Source organism: Ursus americanus, chromosome 20 (genome assembly GCF_024610735.1).
Source record: "Ursus americanus isolate L20-20 chromosome 20, mUrsAme1.1.p, whole genome shotgun sequence".
NCBI classification, from domain to species: Eukaryota; Metazoa; Chordata; class Mammalia; order Carnivora; family Ursidae; genus Ursus; species Ursus americanus.
The window spans coordinates 10,475,655-10,493,312 of NC_142146.1; the positions used below are offsets into that span (position 1 = coordinate 10,475,655).

The 17,658-nt window shown below is 43.0% G+C and overlaps 1 protein-coding gene across 3 annotated transcripts; it reads left to right on the plus strand.

The window, feature by feature from the left end:
• Nucleotides 1–5,715: 5,715 nt before the first annotated feature.
• Nucleotides 5,716–17,385, plus strand: ZNF620 (zinc finger protein 620). Of its 3 annotated transcripts, none has more exons than XM_045798172.2 (5): nucleotides 5,716–5,889; nucleotides 5,993–6,063; nucleotides 12,067–12,220; nucleotides 12,696–12,809; nucleotides 14,697–17,385. In XM_045798172.2, exons 2-5 carry the CDS (start codon nucleotides 6,040–6,042, stop codon nucleotides 15,686–15,688), a joined length of 1,284 nt encoding a protein of 427 aa, XP_045654128.2. In that variant the 5' UTR covers nucleotides 5,716–5,889; nucleotides 5,993–6,039; the 3' UTR covers nucleotides 15,689–17,385. The 3 variants fall into 3 exon arrangements, with proteins under 3 accessions (XP_045654128.2, XP_045654129.2, XP_087726240.1); XM_045798173.2 differs by having other exon boundaries at nucleotides 12,094–12,220; nucleotides 14,697–17,384; XM_087870114.1 differs by lacking the exons at nucleotides 5,716–5,889; nucleotides 5,993–6,063; nucleotides 12,067–12,220 and adding an exon at nucleotides 13,538–13,624 and having other exon boundaries at nucleotides 12,742–12,809.
• The last annotated feature ends 273 nt before the right edge of the window (nucleotides 17,386–17,658 follow it).

Consider the following 17,658-nt stretch of genomic DNA (forward strand, 5'->3'; position numbering starts at 1 on the left):
GGGAGAAGAGCAAGAATCCCAAGCAGATTCACACTCAATGTGGAGCCCCATGTGGGGCTCAATCCCACAACCCTGAGATCATGACCTGAGCCAAAATCAAGAGTCAGACGCTTAACTGACTGAGCCACCCAGGCATCCTGAAAATGTAATGTTTCTAACCAGTGACGTAAAAATAAACTTTGTGAGGAATTCATGGTCATAACTGGGGTGGAAACTAGCTTTCTTCATTTGAAAGAAGTCCATTAAGCAAGATTTTTAAAAATCCAGAAGAGTATATTGTGGCCTTTCCTATTCTTCTCAGCCTATTCCAATTTCTCAAACTACACTGAGTTTTTATATGGCATTTCCCCTTCTAATTCAGCCCTACTGTTGCTTTGAAGTTGTACTTTCTCAGGAAGGACTCTACCCCAGGAAGGACTTAAGACTATTTTGGTGAGAAAACTTTCCTGCATCTACTGTGAATTCTCTTTATGGGTTGTCTGTGTAGCCTGTTAATGACCTTAATAGGGGAATTCAATTAACCTGTAGGAAAAAAAGACAATGATTTTGATTTCTCGAAATTATATTTATTAACTGTGCTTTCCAGTAGTAATTAGAAAGAAAACTTTTCAGTAGAGAGGATCTTTGGTGCAGCAAGTAGGGGTCCAGACAACCTGGAGATGCACCAGCTTTTTTCACAGCTAGTCTACAAGAGAGAGGAACCTCTGAAAAACCATTGTACTGTAGCAGTTTAGAGCAGGAGAGAAAAATATGGGATTTCTGTTGTCCTATTTGATGGACAGGAATTTGTCCTACTCATAGCCCATCATATGGGGACAGGAACACTGGGAAGGCTAAGACTGTATGCCTTAAATTGTTTGTAATAATCCTTGGTGGGCAGATAGTTTATTTATAAAGAACTTGATCATAATAGTAGATTTCATAGACCTATTCTGCAGTGGGGTAGTGGTTTTTTTTTTTTTATCAATGACAAGATAAAACAGAATAAAAGCCATCTAGAATAATGCCTTATATACTATATAGAAAGATAACATCTTTGATGGCAAGAAAAACCTTTGTAAACTGTACAGATAAGAAAAAAATGTAAATACTTCTCCAATTCTTAACAGAAAACAGTTTTTCTCAGATACTCAAGGACTAATGGAGTTAGTTTTGGAAATAGGATTTACGCTTGTAGTCAGAACAAGAACGTTGGGCAAATGGTAGCAAAATGAAAGAAGATAAGCTAAGTGAGTGGGAGGGAAAATTACCTTAGAAGAAAGTTTGAGTCTGTAAAAGCCAGGCCAGGCAGATATAAAAGGGAGCAGAACATTCCTATAACTAACTGGCCCTGAAGATATGACTAAACACCTTCATTATTGGAGGGTGTGCTCCAGCAAAAGAAGGAAGAATGAGGAAGACATCGTGCCCAGAAAAGCATGGTTTCATTGTGGGGAAATTGCGGACTCAGCATGACAGGTGTCCACCCTCAGCAGTCCATGCTCAGCAGCAGGGCTGGAAACTTATGTCCTCCTACTGTTAAGAGTAGACAGGTAGGTTCTAATAGGATACCTGGTGACCAGCACTAAGGAAATCATGACCAGCTATCAGGAAGGTCAGAGTTCTGTTCTGGCAGCACTCCACAATAAGCTGGATCAAATAAGACAAGTCCAAGGGGGTGGATGTCATAACAGGAAACTCCTGACCAAATTAGGAAGAAAAAGTAGGAAATCCTGCTTCCCACACCAGGTAATGAATATTCTTTTATTAACAACCGTCAATAAAAGGTAGAAACCCAACCCCCCTGGGCATGCATCTCTCTCTCTCTCTCTCGCTCTCTCGCTCTCTCTCTCTCTCACCTGCTCTCATATCTCAAGAGTGTACTTTTCACTTCAATAAACTTTCCCACTTCTGTCACTTGTCTGCTGTGCTTGAATTCATTCTCATGACAAGACCAAGAACTTTCAGCAATTCCTTTGGGTCTGGCTGGGTCAAGGCCCTAGGGCCTGAGGTCTCCCCAATTCACCCAACAACAATACCAACGAGGGTTTGAAAAAAACCTAGGCTATCATAAAGTCAAGCAGTGGAAAATAGAAAGGCAACTTTTTTTTAAAAGCACACTTTTTAAAAATTTGTGCAATAAAAGAAATATAATTTTTGTATACCTTTTGGCTCTATAGTGAGCATTGTTAACCTGGTACAGGGAAAAGGTCTTTCAGAGTTACTGGAATAACTGGAGATAAAGATATTGTTGGGCAACATCTGGGCATTGCAATCATTATTGCCACCTGACAGATTCTGGCTATATTGCAGGGGCCAAAAGGGCCCAGAATTTATAAACATTCCTTTACACAGCAGTGCATACATTTCTCTCTCTCTCTCTCTCTCTCTCTCTCTCTCTCTCTGTGTGTGTGTGAAAATTCTTCTGATTAGCTTACCTTGAGTATAAAACCATGGCTCACAAGAGATGAGTTGCTCTGAATTAGAAGGACCCACACCAGTATCCTAATGCAGGGCTTGGTCTTGGGACCCTGAGATCATGACCTGAGCTGAAATCAAGAGTCAGACACTTAACCGGCTAAGCCACCCAGGCACCCTACTTCTGCTTTCTGTGGTTACCTCATTTCCAATAAGATTTTTGTAAAACGTTGCTAATTAAATCTTGTCTAACTATATGTAAATGTTGCATGAAGTTTTCTCAGGGCATTTGTCATTTGCTAGTTTATAGCAGTGATAATTTGGCATTGTTTCCATTAGTTTCAGGTTTATTTTTTCTTTACTTTTTTTGACATAAATGTTCAGATAAATGGACATTAAATATTATATGGGTGCTTTGTAAAGTCTTAAGTGTGTTGTATATTAACACTTCCCTAGACAATGCTGAAGAAGATGGTCAACAGCCATGTTGTAGAGTAATTAATGAAAGAAATGACTTTCTTGTGCTATGTCAAATGTTGAAATAATTGTTTATCTTTTTTAAAGATTTTATTTATTTATTTTAGACAGAGAGAGAGAGACAGAGAGAGAGAGCAAGCACAAGCAGGGAGAGGCAGAGGGACAAGCAGACTCCACACTGAGGGCAGAGCCTGATGTGGGGCTTGATTCCACAACCCTGAGATCATGACCTGAGCTGAAATCAATAGCCCAACTGACTGAACCGCCCAGGTGCCCCAATTGTGTTTATCTTAATAAAATTTGTGTTCTGGCATAATTTGTAATTTTAGAGCTTGGAAATGTATAAAATTATAAAATTTTTCCCATGGAGATTAATAGCATAATAGTTTAATTGACTCATAATAAATGGCCTGAAGGTTTTTTGTTTTTAAACACATTGCCCTCATAATAAGAGGAAGATGCTCTTGTTTAAAAGTTCTTAAAAGAAGCAGCCTTGATGCAGGCTGGCTGGATCCAAGGACTCAATAGGGGTCCCACAGGCCCAGCCAGGAGGGTCCTTGGTTTTGCACAGGATGGAAATCAAACGCAAGCTGATAGAACTAAGAGCAGAGTTTGGATACAGACAGAGCGTCTGGGAGACTTGGAAAGGAAAGGGAAGGAAATTGTGTCTCATCTTTCCTTGGGACCTGGAGTTTTTATTGAGGACAATTGTCTGGTGCACCTGTCTTCTCAAGTAAAGTCCAGAAACAAAGTCTTAATGTGTAGGTGTCCTCCATAAGTTACCTATGCCCTGGAGCCAGGGGTCTAGATGAGTCATTGATCTTGGAAAACTTTCATGAAGACCTTGCTCTGTCCTTAGATATTATCTGTTGTATCGGAAGACTCCAATGAAATCATTAAATCCTTGAGCTTTACAAGGGGACATACATTATCTGTTCTATAACACCTGTGTAGGGCAGAGATGTAGGCTTAGCAAGAACAGAAGCAGGAAAAGGAGGGAAAAGCAGTTTTTCATGGGATCCTTTTAGTTTCCCTGTCTCGGCCTGATCTCAAATCCTTTTCCTGATTCCATGTAGCCTAGAGACTCTCCTTCCCCTACCCAGACAGAAATCTGGAAGTGTATTTTCCTGAACTGGTAGACCATAGATGTTTTTCAGGGACACCATGCAAAGCCGAGAGAACAGGAGTGAGCCACGCAGTTCTAGAAAACTGGGATTATCAAAGGATACATACTGAATCTCTAGTCTCCTCTCCCTGCTCAGCTTCTAGAATGTTCAATTCATTCTTCCTAATCTTGTAGAAGAGGGAGTGTAGCCGGGGCTCAAGGGCTCCTGGAATTCCAAAAGACTAGGTTCAGCCATTCCCCACTGATGAAACCCTAAGGCAGAGAAATGAGCAGTGGTGAAACAAGAAAGGAATTTATTTCAATGAGTGGACTAATGTCTCAAAGACTGTCTTCAAAATGCCAAAAATACTTTCAGGTTTATGTAAGGAAAATGTGGGACAAAGTGGGTGGGTACATGCAGGTAGGCAGTGAAGGTTAAAAATGATCATTGTCTTGGAATCAATCACCGGTAGGGTCTCGCTGCCTCAGGGTAGTTCTTGTTGATTGAGGGGGTAGTTTTGGTTCTCATCATGGGGTACTTGGCCCTATGGATCATCTGCCTGAGCCAAGAGACTAGGTGGAAAGAAGAACCCAACTAAAAGTTTGGTGTTAGAATGGAGACAGCCAAAGTCCTCTTTCAGGGGACAGTTCTTACATCGCACAGTAGTGCTTGGCTAATAGAAGTCATGTCTCTGAAGCTATTCTCAGGAGTATTAGAGCCCTCAAGGTAAAACAAGGCCTTCCCACATTGGCAACCTCCAAGAAGAGCTTCTTGGGATAGGGTGGAGACATTTGCTTGGCTTGCAAATATGTAATAAAAGCAAATGATGGTGGCTATCCCATTGGCAGTTCTAGCTGTGTAGTGTGGTGTCCTGACAAGTCTTTGACGATGGAGTGGTTCTGAAGGCTAGCAGAGGAGAAGCTATGTGAAACATTTAACTTAATAGGAAGGACCCAGTATTCACAGGGAAGGCTGCTGGGCCCTTAGCTAAAATCTGTTTCCAGGCTGGGCCTGGAACACATATCCAGGTATAGGGTGGGAAAAGGTCTAAGGCTGAATGTTAATAGCTCTTTCCCTAAACTGTGCCACATCTTGGAAGTCCCAGCAGCGCTTGTATCTTCACAAGCAAAAAACACAATTAGAACACAAAACAACCTGCTAGCACTCACTGTGTGCTAGGCACCACTGTAAATACTTTGCTAATCCATTAACTTATTTAATTATTAAACCTTAACAGCCCTTTGAGGGTGGTATCACTATTATACCCATTTAACAGGCAAGGAAACAGGCAAAGAAACTTGCTGCTGCTCACACAGCTAAGAAGTGGTACAGCCGGGTTTCTGGACCTATGTAGTCCATGCTCTCCACCAATATGCAGTTGGCTGTTGAAGTGATGCGCCCCCACACTTCCCCACCCCCCCTGCAGCGCAGCCACAGGACCTAGGCAGCTTTGGCAGTCCCTTCAGGACCTGGAAGAGCAGCCAGGAGTGGCAAACGCCAGGGAACCCGGTGCGATTCTCGGGTTTGCAACCTTTCTATGGCCTGAGCGGGCCAGACGACTTCCGCCGGAGGAGCTACCGAGAGAGGGCGCTGCAGGACCTGAGCCTAGAGCCCGCAACTCCCGTTCTCAGTCTCGGGGAATAAGGAGAGTGGCGGTAGCAGATGGGCTAGGGAACCACGGAGACGGGCACGTTTTCAGGTTCCTAGAGAGGAGGGGAAACGGCCCTACGTGCTTCCGGCGGAGCTAGTCCTAAGCTTTCCCGGGATCGTAGGTTCGCCGTCCTTCCACGCGTTCCCTGCGTCTGCGGAACGCGGCTTTAGCGGTCGCCTGGGCTCCGGGTCCGGCTAACGGGGTCACATCCCCACAGCGTTCTCCAGTACCCGGTTCCCCAATCCCTGTGCCTCTGGGGTGAGGGGCTTACCAGGACAGAGAGGGCGTCGGGCGGACAGACGGCATTTGCGAGGTGCCCGACAGTAGCAGCCCTACTCGAGCCTCTTTATTTTCTCTTCAGTCTCACCTCGAACCCCGACGGCGCTGTGTGAAGTGGGGACCCCAGCAATGCTCCAGATCGCGTGGCGCCAGGTGAGCGAGCATCCTCTCTGCCTCCGTTGCCCCTCTTACCGGCCCTCCCACCCTTAGCTGTCAAGAGAGAGCAGATGTCAGTCTGCATCCAGAGCCTGAGTTGTCCAGGTGCTACGGGACTCGGGTCCTTGGACTCAGCATCGGTAGAAACGAGACTGGACCCAAAATTTAAAGTCACAAGAAAGGCTTTATTGGGGCTCAAGCTCGAGCGCAGGGGAGCAGCACAAAGGAAAGAATCCCCAGGCTGACTCTCCGAAGAGAGGTCAAGGAGAATTTTTAAAAGATTCCTGGGTGGGAAGAGGGTGCTATCTAAGCAGGTAGAGGCGGGGATTTATTAGCATCTACGCACTTAAAGGTCATGTTTCTTCATGCATCGCTTGAGTAATGAACTTGTTAAATCTCCACCCCTGCGCATGATTTAGTATTATAATGAGGGAAAAAGTCGTGAAAGTTTACCACTCGGGTGGGTCTTGGGGGAGACTGGTTTAGACCGGTCGGGGCTTGCTCCTTAGATGATGCTTTGCTCTGCAAGCGAAGTGGTAATATCCAGTAGGGAGTTGTACAAGAAAAGCGTTAACAGTCAGCAGGCAGCGGGGAGTTTCACAGGTGCACATGGAACGTGTTCCCGAGGTTCTTGTTTCACAGGCTTGGGGCTTTCATTGTGCGGCTGTCACTATCAGGTGTTTTTGTGCAGGGGAGGAGGAGTTGAGAGGGATGGAGAGATGAGAATTACCAAACTAAGACATAATCAGATGGGAAGCCAAGTGTGGGGTATTGATTGGGGTGTATTTGCAGTCGAGGCTGAAGAGTAGAAATCTGCATCATCGCATATAGCTAAGACCCTATTCACCTCTGTCCATAAGATTGGAAAAGTCTTTCCTTAGATAAAGTAATTCTAGTTTTTTGTTTTTTTGGTGGATTCCATTGGATTTGTTACGTAGACGTGCCATCTACAAATGAAATTTTACTTCTTTATTTCCTGCCTGGATACCTTTTATTTCCTTTTCTTGCCTAATGGCACTGGCTAGAACCTGCATTTAATGCTTTTTCTATGTTGGTTTAGAGGATTAAATGATTTTTCTGTTTTAGTTTCTTAATGTGAATTAACATTAATCTTTCAAATGTTCAACCAGCCTTGCACTCCTTGGATAAAAACCACTTAGTCATGATATCTTATTCTTTTACTATATTTTGGATTCTTTTTTGTTAAAAATTCGTTTAGAATTTTTGCATCTCTGTTTGTAAGGAGTATCAATCTGCAGTTTTCTTTTCTTGTCATGTGTTTGCCCCATTGAATGAGTTGGGAAGTATTCTGTCCTCCTCAATATTTTGGAAGAATTTGTGTAGAACTGATTACATTTTGTCCTTAAATGTTTGGTAGAACTCACCAGTGAAACCACTTAGGTGTGGAGTTTTCTTTCTGATAAGTTTTAGAATACAGTTTCAGTTCCTTTGGTAGGTATAGGGCTATTCTGTTTTTCCTTGAATGAGTGTTGGTAATTTGTCTCTTTCAAGAAATTTGTCTGTTTTATCTAAGTTGTAGACATTAATGGCATAAAGTTGTTCATAATGTTCCCTTATTATCCTTTTATTGTCTTCAGTGATGTGATGTTACCTTTTTTAGAACTAATATTGCTAATTTTATTCTTTTTTTTCTGATCTGACCAGAGATTTATAAGTTGCATTATCTTCAGTTTTTGCTTTTGCTGATTTCCTCTATTGTTTTTTGTCTGTTTTATGTCACTGATTTCCACTTGGGTCTTTATTTTGTTTGTTTCTACTTAGTTTGTGTTAAATTTCCTGTTCTTTTTCTAGATTCTAAAGGTGAGTCTGAGGTCACTGATTCAAGACCTTTTTTCCTTTTTAGATTTTGTAACACAGACATTTAATACTATAAATGTCTTCCTGAGTACTGCTTTAGCAGCATCCCTCATTTTGGTACATTGTGTTTTCATTTTCCTTCAGTTCAAAACACTTCCTGCATTCTTTTCTGTTTTATTCTTTGATCTGTGTGTTATTTAGAAGTGTGTTATTTGGTTTATAAATATTTGGAAATTTTACATGTCTCTCTCTCTTACTTCTAATTTAATTCTGTTGTGGTTAGTGAACTTTCTTTGTATGGCTTCTTCTTTTATGGTCCAGAATGTGGTCTACTTTACGAAATGTTCCTTGAACACCTGAGAAGAATGTGTATTCTGCTGTTTTTGGGTGGAGTGTTCTGTTAATGTCCATTAAGTCAAGTTGGGAAATGGTATTATTCATGTGTGCTATATCCTTGTTGAGAAGGGTTACTGAAATATCCAGCCATAATTATGGATTTGTCTGTTTCTCTTGCAGTTTTATCAGTTTTTGCTTCATGTATTTTAAAGCTCTGTTACTAACTGCATAAACACGTAGAATTGTTATATCTTCATGATGACCTAATCCCTTTATGGTTATAAATGACTTTCTTTATCTCTTAATATTCTTTGCTCTGGGGGTGCCTGGGTGGCTTAGTGGGTTAAAACTCTGACTTTGGCTCAGGTCATGATCTTGGGGTCCTGGGATCGAGCCCTGTGTTGAGCTCAGAGGAAAGTCTACTTGAGGATTCTCTCTCCTCCTCCCCCCCTATTCTCTCTCTGAAGTAAATCATCTTTAAAAACGTATATAAAAAATATTCTTTGTTCTGAAAACTACATTGCCTTGAATTAATATAGTCACTGCAGCTTTTTTTGACTAGTATATTTTTTACATCTTTTTGCTTTTAACTTATTCTTGTCTTTACATGTAAAAAGCATTTCTAAAGGCAGCATATAGTAGGCCCTTGCTTTTTAGAAAATCTAATCTGATAATGTTTACCTGTTGGGATGTTTAGATTATGTATATTTGGCATAATTATTGATATGGTTCGGTTTAAGACTGTCATCTTCCTAATTGTTTTCTAATTGTCCTGTCTGTTCTTTGTTCTCTTTTCTCCTGATTTTCCACCTTCTTTAGGACTAATGGTATGTTTTATTCCATGTTTCCCTCTTTTTTGCCTATATATAAACTATAATTCTTTGTGTTACTGTTTTGGAGATTGTTCTGGGGTTTGTAGTTTGCATTTTTAGTTTATCACAGTCTACCTTCAATTACCTGTCCATTAGGCTTTTCGAGGTTCTCTCACAGCTCCCTGATGGCTCTGTTCTTTTTGCATTCAGTATTTTCCTCTGTTTCCTTTTGGTTAGTTTTTATTGCTGTGCCTTCAAGTTCACAAGTTGTTTTTTATTTTTCTGCAGTGTCGAATTTGCTGTCAATCCCATGAATTGTATTTTTCATCTCAGACATAGCAGTTTTCATATCTAGTAGTTTGATTTGGGTCTTTAAAAAAGTGTATCTTTGGGGTGCCAGGGTGGCTCGGGTGGTTAAGCGTCAGACTCTTGATTTCTGCTCAGGTTGTGATCTCAGGATTGTGGGATCCAGCTGCATTAAGATCCAGCCAAGTGTAGGGCTCCATGCTAAAGGGGGAGTCGGCTAGAGATTCTCTCCCTTTGCTCCTCCCCCCCAGCTCACACACGTGTGCACTTTCTCTCCCTCTCAAATAAATAAATAAATCTTTAAAATATATAAAATCTTCCTTGTCTCTGTTTAACTTTTGAGCATTTGGAATACATTTATAATAACTGCTTAATGTCTATCTCTGCTGATGCTAACATCTGTCAGTTCTGAGTTGGTTTTGATTTGTCTTATTATAGGTCACGTGTAGGCCTCTTTGAATGCCTAGTAATCTATGATTCAATGCCAAATACTATAAATTTTACCTTGTTTGATTCTAGATTTTTTTTTTGAAGATTTTATTTATTTATGTGACAGAGAGACAGCCAGCGAGAGAGGGAACACAGCAGGGGAGAGGGAGAGGAAGAAGTAGGCTCCCAGTCGAGGAGCCCGATGTGGGACTTGATCCCAGAACGCCAGGATCACGCCCTGAGCCGAAGGCAGACGCTTAACGACTGCACTACCCAGGCGCCCCTGATTCTAGATTTTTTATAGTCCCCAAAGTATTCTTTAAAAAAATGTTTTAAGATTTTATTTTATTATTTATTTATTTGGCACAGAGACGGCTAGTGAGAGAGGGAACACAAGCAGGGGGAGTGGGAGAGGAAGAAGCAGGCTCCCAGTGGAGCAGGGAGCCCGATGCAGGGCTCGATCCCAGGATTCTGGGATCACGCCCTGAGCCGAAGGCAGACGCTTAATGACTGAGCCACCCAGGTGCCCCTAAGATTTTATTTTTAAGTAATTTCTATACCCAGTGTGGGGCTCGAACTTATAACCTCAAGATCAAGAGTTGCACACTCTTCTGACTGAGCCAGCCCCTCCCCCAAAATTCTTGAATCTTTTCTGGAATAAGGTTCAGTTACTTGGAAACAATTTGATCCTTTCTGGTCCTGATATTTATGATTTGCTAGTAGAATCTGGAGTGGTGCTCAGACTAGGAATAATTATTCTCCACTACTGTGGCAGGAGTTTCCTGAGAGCTCTGTCCAATGGCCTTTGAATTCTGAAATTTTCCAGTGTGGCTAGTGGAAATAGGCACTATTTCTGGCCCTGTGTGAATGCCAGGCATTGTACCCTTCAGTCCTTTCAGATGATCCTATCTCTGGCTTTGGGTGGTTCCACACACCTGTGCCCTGGTCATCTGTTGAATACTCTAAGGAACCCTCTGCAGATGATTGGGTTTGTTTCTCTGTGCAGCTCTCTTCTCTATGGTATTCTGTCCTGTAAACTCTGCTGTCTTGGTCTCCTCAGAATCTACCAGGGAATCTGCCGGGCTCTGCCTCATTTCCCCCTCCCTGTGTTGCAGCTTGGAAGCTCTTTCAAGGTAGTAGGTTTAGCTAGTCATATGCTCACCTCTTTATTTCCCATCCCTTGGGGATTATTTCCCTTTATTGTTGTCACCCAGTATCTGGTAACTGTTTTGTATAATTTGTCTTGTTTTGGTCCAGGCAGGATAAACCTGATTCCTTTCACTCCATCTGAATGAGAACCAGAAGTTTTCACTTAGCGTTTTTATTTTTTATTTTTTTAATTAATTTATTTGAGGGAGACAGTATCCCAAGCAGACTCCGCGCTGAGCGTGGAGTCTGATGCAGGGCCGATAGCATGACCCTGAAATCATGATCTGAGCTGAAATCAAGAGTCTGAGGCTTAACCAACTGAGCCACCCAGGCGCCACTTCACTCAGCATTTTTAAAAACAATTCCCCATTTACTTTCGCAATGTGGTCTCTTGCCATCTTGACTTCCCAGTCTTTGTGTGTGTGTGTGTGTTGTTTTTTCTGCTCTGAAAGCCTTTAGGATTTTTTTTTTTAATGTTCTCATTTTTCTGAGACTTCTCAATGATACGTCTTTGTGTAGGTATTTTTCATTTACTGCTCTAAGTACTTGTGGGTCCTCTCTCCTCCCTGGTGCTTTAAATAGATAGAATATTTTACCAAGTTTAAAAAGCAGAGCACACTTTAAAAATCCTGAGCTCATCCTTGGTTTTGTATGATGATCCTTTTTGTTTGCTTCCCCCTCTGCCAGCAGTTAACAGTCCTCTTTCTCTGCTCTTCTAATGCAGTTACATTCATCCTTTCTGTCTTCTAAAGTTCTGTTAACACCCCTAGTCTGCTCTGACTCTTCTCTTGGGCCATTATGTTACTGTCACTTTAGTGGTATCAGGGAGGGAGTAGAGATCAGTACAAAAGTGAGGTGGGCTGTGTTTATACAGATGTTCCCTGTGGACGTACACAAAACCCAGGGAAAGGAGCCAGAGGGACCAACAGGCATGTAGAGCAGGGCCCAGCAGAGTCAACAGGGGAAGGAGGGACTCTCTGTGGGGATGACCACAAAGGGGTGCAGTGGGTCTTGGATTCTCCTGTTGATGAGAGTGATGCTAGCTGAGGGCTGGCCCCCGTGGGGAGTAGGGGCACTGGAGAACTGTCCTTGGCAATACCACCACACGCAGGTCTCTACCCCAATACTTAGCTCCTCTGCCTCCACACAGGGCTTGAGCAGGAACCTGTTGTTTCAGGAGCCAGTGACCTTTGAGGACGTGGCCGTGTACTTCACCCAGAATGAATGGGTTATCTTGGACCCTTCACAGAGGGCCCTGTACCGAGAGGTGATGCTGGAGAATTATGCAAATGTGGCTTCCCTGGGTAAGGACACTCTTCTCCCTGCTGTTGTCTGCCTCTGCCCTTTTTGCATCTTGGCTTTTTTCTTTCTTAGACATTGTGGCCTCTCTGATCACCCTCATGGGCAGTTGTTCCAAAGGCTGAGCTCCCCAGAGGCTACTGGGTGGGGAGAGTTTCGGGTTCCCAGGTTTTGCAATCCATTGTCCTGGGAGGGACTCTGCCCCATGCTTGGAGGGAAAGGAAGAGCTCTTGGGAGGTCAGCAGAGCCCTTTGCCTCTGTCATACAAGTTCTCTGAAGAAGATCTGGGACTCCCTCATGTGAGTGGGGGGTTATTCCAGGACTCTGCCCCAGTTTGTGGGAATTTTCTGTCCTCTAAGATAGCACAGGCTGACTTTTCTTCATTTTCCTCCCTGGCTCAAGAAAGGTACAGACAGCGAAGAGGGGACCTTGCTTCCCGATTCCCTTTACTTTTTGTTCCTGTTTCTTTCTCCTGGGCAGCTTTTCTATTCACCAGACCTGTTCTGGTCTCCCAGCTAGAGCGAGGGGAACTGCCATGGGGCCTGGAACTCTGGGAACCTGCGGGCAGGGAAGCCCTCAGAGGCGTCTGTCCAGGTGAGCACGAGAACCTACCAGCTGCCTTTTTTGCTTAGCCTGCTTTCCTATTTTCACGTTTCAATGTGTGTGAAGTGTTTCTTCTCTTATAAGACTGTTTTCTTTCCTCTGGAATCATTACACGTGATTCTGCTTTATGGTGAGACTTCCTCAAATGAGGAAGGACCAGTCTCTTCCAGGAAAGGGATGGCTGTAAGATTTCTCTGCATGTTCATCTTTGCCTCTCCACCTCACCACCTGCTAAGGGACACCATCTGACTGAGCCAGCAGCTCTTTTGAGCCCCGTCTTGTGGAAAGTTTATTTTCCCACCAGTTTGTTTTTGCAGAGATGAGGATGTCAACCACCTTAGAAGGAAAATAGGCTTCTGGGGCCTATCTGGCCATCCGCATATTCACAGAGTATGTTATTTCTATGGGAATTTTTTTAAAGTAAACTCTATGCCCAGTGTAGGGCTTGAACTCACAATCCTGAGAGCAAGAGTTGCATGCTCTACCGACTGAGCCAGCCAGGCTCCCCTCTCTGGGAAACTGAATTATGAGTTCCCAAACACCGACTTAAATAAAAATAAAAATAAAATAAAATTTTTATAATTTAAAAAATTATTTAAAAATAAAAAAAATTCATTTTTGTAATGGACATTTTCACACAGAGGCAGACGCCAGCACAATACACCCCATGATTCCCTTGCCTCAACAGCCACCTGAAGCCTGTCATCTTTGCCCTACAGATGCTTAAAAAAACTGATTTTAACAGCTGAACTTTGGAAACAAAACTTATTATAAAAGAATGGTGAATGGCTTCCTCATTTTGAAAGGTATTGATATGAGAATTAAAAATAACAACATAGTGTATTTTTTTTGCCTTTGTTACTCTGTTTCACCCCTGCTCTACCTGTAAAATTTCATGTGCTTTTCAGACTCTTTGCAGAGAATGTCTATAAATAATGCGTAACTCCCCCCCCACCCCCACACCCCAGCCTTATGCTAAAGTTCTGCCTTTCTGGATATGATCCAGCTAGCTGGGTAAAAAGCATTTTTAAACAGTTTGCTTGTACACACATGAGGTTGCCCTGGCCCAGTGCTGAAGATGATATTAGCCTGCAAAAGGCCTTAATAGGAGAGGGAAAATGGCCTTAGGTTTTCTCTATTTCACATTCCTCCTGTCATATTAAACTATATACGCAGCTTGTGCGGCACTTTAGGAAAAGCACTAGAGTCATTACCAGGTCCTCCCTGAGGCTTATGTCCGTTCTTGGAAGGGTTCTTCACACGTGCAGTGAGTGCTCTTCTATTTTAGAAGCCTCCATGTCTTCCCCTTTCCTTAGCTGCGGTGGCGTTAGCCCCCCATTGTCCCCTTAGACACAGCGTAGGAGGCTGCTGCTTTACTAGCGTCAGCTTGATGACAGAGACCCTTCCCTTTTCAAAGATTATGACATGGATAATATTGTAAAAAATAAGCAGCTTTTAAGGAATCAGTTGTGGGACCCTTTGTAGTTTGAGCTGCTTGACCTGCCCCTTCTTCAGTCTGGTGGGTGGCCTTCCTCTGACCTTGGGGTCTCTAGTCATCACTTTTCCATACCTTCTTATCCTACCCATTCACTTGGGAGAAAGCAGTTGGTCTTCCCGCCCTAGCAGGTAAAAGTCTTCGCTGCTTTTCAGTCTTTACACTCTTTATGCGAATGCCTCCCGGCCTTGCTTGCCTCCCACCCATAGTGTCTTCATTTCACTTGTGGGGCTCTGCTGTGTGGTGGTCTTTGGCAGCCATTTTGTGTCCCTATAGGAAAATAGCCACATAGGGCAGATTAGAACTGCTTGATCCTTTTTCCCCTTCAGCACTATCAGAGGCTGACACTTGTGTGTTTTTTTGTTTTTTTTCTGTGATATCAGGGGGTGAGACCAGAGCTGAGAAGGAAGAATCAGCTCAAAAGGAACACATTTCTCAAGAAACAGAGTCCCACAGACTGACATTAGGAGGGCTGGGGAATGTTCCCCAGTGCCTGGACTTCGGGAGCAGCCTCGAGCAGCAGCATGGGCACTGGATAGCTAACACCAAGTCAAAGAGGAGAGATTTCACAGATGGGCCAGCCAGCCATCGCGAGGACTGCGCTGTCGGGAGTGGGCAGCAATGTGAGAAATCTGGGGAAAATACTAGTGTCAGCACACAACTCAGTACGGATCAGACAGTTCCTAGTGATCAGATATCCTATGAATGTAGAAAATGTGGCAGATATTTTAGTCGAATGGCGGATTTTCAGGGATGTCACACTGGTGAAAGGTCTTTCAAATGCAAAGAATGTGGAAAAGCCTTCAGATACAACTCATTACTTATTCGACATCAGGTAATTCACACTGGAAAGAAACCATTTAAATGTAAAGAATGTGGGAAAGGTTTAAGTTCCGACACGGCCTTGATTCAGCATCAGAGAATCCACACTGGAGAGAAGCCCTATGAATGTAAGGAGTGCGGCAAGGCCTTCATTAGCAGTTCTGTTTTCCTCCAGCACCAGAGGTTCCACACTGGGGAGAAACTCTATGAATGTAATGAATGTTGGAAAACTTTCAGTTGTAGCTCAAGCTTTATTGTCCATCAGCGAGTGCACACTGGGGAGAAACACTACGAATGTAAGGAGTGTGGGAAACGGTTAAGCTCCCCCACGGCCTTGACTCAGCATCAGCGCATTCACACTGGGGAGAAACCTTTTGAATGTAAGGAGTGTGGGAAGGCCTTCAGTCAGAAAATCACCCTGGTCCAGCATGAGCGAGTTCACACCGGTGAGAAACCCTATGAGTGTGAGGTGTGTGGGAAAACCTTCAGCTGGTGTGGGCGATTCACTCTGCATCGGAAACTACACACACAGAAGATACCTGTGCAGGAGTAGGTTTGTCTGCAGCTGGGCATGCCGTGCATCCTTGTTTCTCCCCACTCGTGTTCTTTGCCAGTGCACTCTTTACAGTTAGAAAAGAAGAACAAACCCCCAAACGCAAATGTACAAGGAAATGTAACTAGCTGGTACTCTGGAGTTTGTGGTGTCCCTGAGTGCCCTGCAAGATGGATGAGGGATGTGTGGGAGGACCTGCATCAGAGAACACTACTGAATTCTCAAAACTCCAGGCTTTAAGAGGAGAGCATAAAAATGATCTAGAGAAAACAAAAGATCAGGAATAAGAATGCTTTGGATTTCATAACAGCAGTCTTAAAAGATAGAGGACAATGGTGTATTCCTTCAAAATCCTAAGGGAAAATAAGTTCCACCCAGAATTCAGTACCCTCAAGTGTGAGTTTAGTATACACTTTTAGATTTTGAACCTTTATCTCCTATGCATCCATTCTCAGGTGTGCAATACTACACAAGGGGTCAACCAGGAAAGAAAAAGATACGTGGACACACTATCACAATCTATATTAGGAGTTTCCTAAACTCAGAAACAGAGGGCTCTTGTCCATGTGGAGCCATCTGTATTTTGGACAACATTCCTAGTAGGCTGCAAGTTTTCAGAGACCTACCTCAGGTGCAGTGCCCACCCACACTACTTACTCTTACTTATCATTGCTCAGTTGTAGTCTGTGCCTTTGCAAAAGTTGGGGTGTATATGCCCTTTGAGTCAAATGCAAGGCCCTATTTATCATAAATTCATCCATCTCATTGCTCTTCCAAGTGACCTCACAGCAGGAAGCATTTCCTTGCAACTTCATTTAGTTCTATCTTATGGAAGAAGTGTTCGTTATTTTCTGTTACAGTGGAGACAAGGGCAGATAGCAATGTGTTCTGTTTTAGCATCCCTCTTTTGCAAGCTGCTTTACTTTGCCCATTGCAGGAAGCAGAGTAGTGGATAATAATACAGAGCCAGGCAGACTTCGGTATGAGCCCAGCCGTGTTATCTTGGTTAAGTTACAGACCCTACTAATTTCCTTATCTGTAAAATCTGGATGACGGTCTACCTCATAGATTTGTGTTGAGGATTAACTGCATCAATACACGTAGGAATGCTTAGAACAAGGACTAGAACCTAATAAAAGTGTTATTTATTATAATACCATTGCTGAGTGTCGACTTATGTATACACCAGTGAAACAGTCACCACAGTCAAGATCATAAACAGAGCCACACCCCCCAAACATTGCTTATGCCCCTTGGTAATCCCTGTCTTACAGCTTTGCATAGCAACTGCTGATCTGCTGTCACTTTGGATGAGTTTTCCTTTTCTGGGATTTTATATAAATATCCCATCATATGTACTTTTCTTTTTGGTCTGGTGTCTTTCAGCATAAATTATTTTGAAATTTACCTATCTTGCATATTCACGATCAGTGGTTTTTTGTTTTTTTGGTTTTTTTTTGGCTGAGTAGTATTCCATTATGGAAATAACCAAAATTTGTCCATTCATCTCTTGATGGCCATTTAGGCTGTTTCCAGTTTCGGTTATTACAAATAAAGCTGCTATGAACATTTGTGTTTAAATCTTTGTAATGATGTATGCTTTTATTTCTCTTGGGTAAATAAGAGAAGTGGAATGCCTGGGTCATAAGGTAGGTATATATTTACAGTTTTAAAAAAGATTTTATTAAAAGAGGGAGAAAGAGTGCGTGCCAGCACAGGAGCTGGGGTGGGGGTGAGGGAGAGGGAGAAGCAGACTCCCTGTGGAGCAGGGAGTCTGACGCTTCAATGTGGGGCTCGATCCCAGGACCCTGAGATCATTACCTGGGCCAAAGTCAGATGCTTAACTGAGTGAGCCACCCAAGTGCCCCAGTATATATTTACATTTTTAAAGAATCTTCAAAACTGTTGTTGTACCATTTTATATTCCCACCAGCATTGTATGAGAGTTATACTTCCAAGACATCTTTGGC

Bases quoted from the DNA above. Each gene is read 5' to 3' on its own strand.
- ZNF620 (XM_045798172.2), top strand. From the start codon at position 6,040: ATGCTCCAGATCGCGTGGCGCCAG. The intron at 6,064-12,066 runs GTGAGCGAGCAT...GCCTCCACACAG, and splicing joins TCCAGATCGCGTGGCGCCAG to GGCTTGAGCAGGAACCTGTT. The intron at 12,221-12,695 runs GTAAGGACACTC...TCTCCTGGGCAG, and splicing joins TGCAAATGTGGCTTCCCTGG to CTTTTCTATTCACCAGACCT.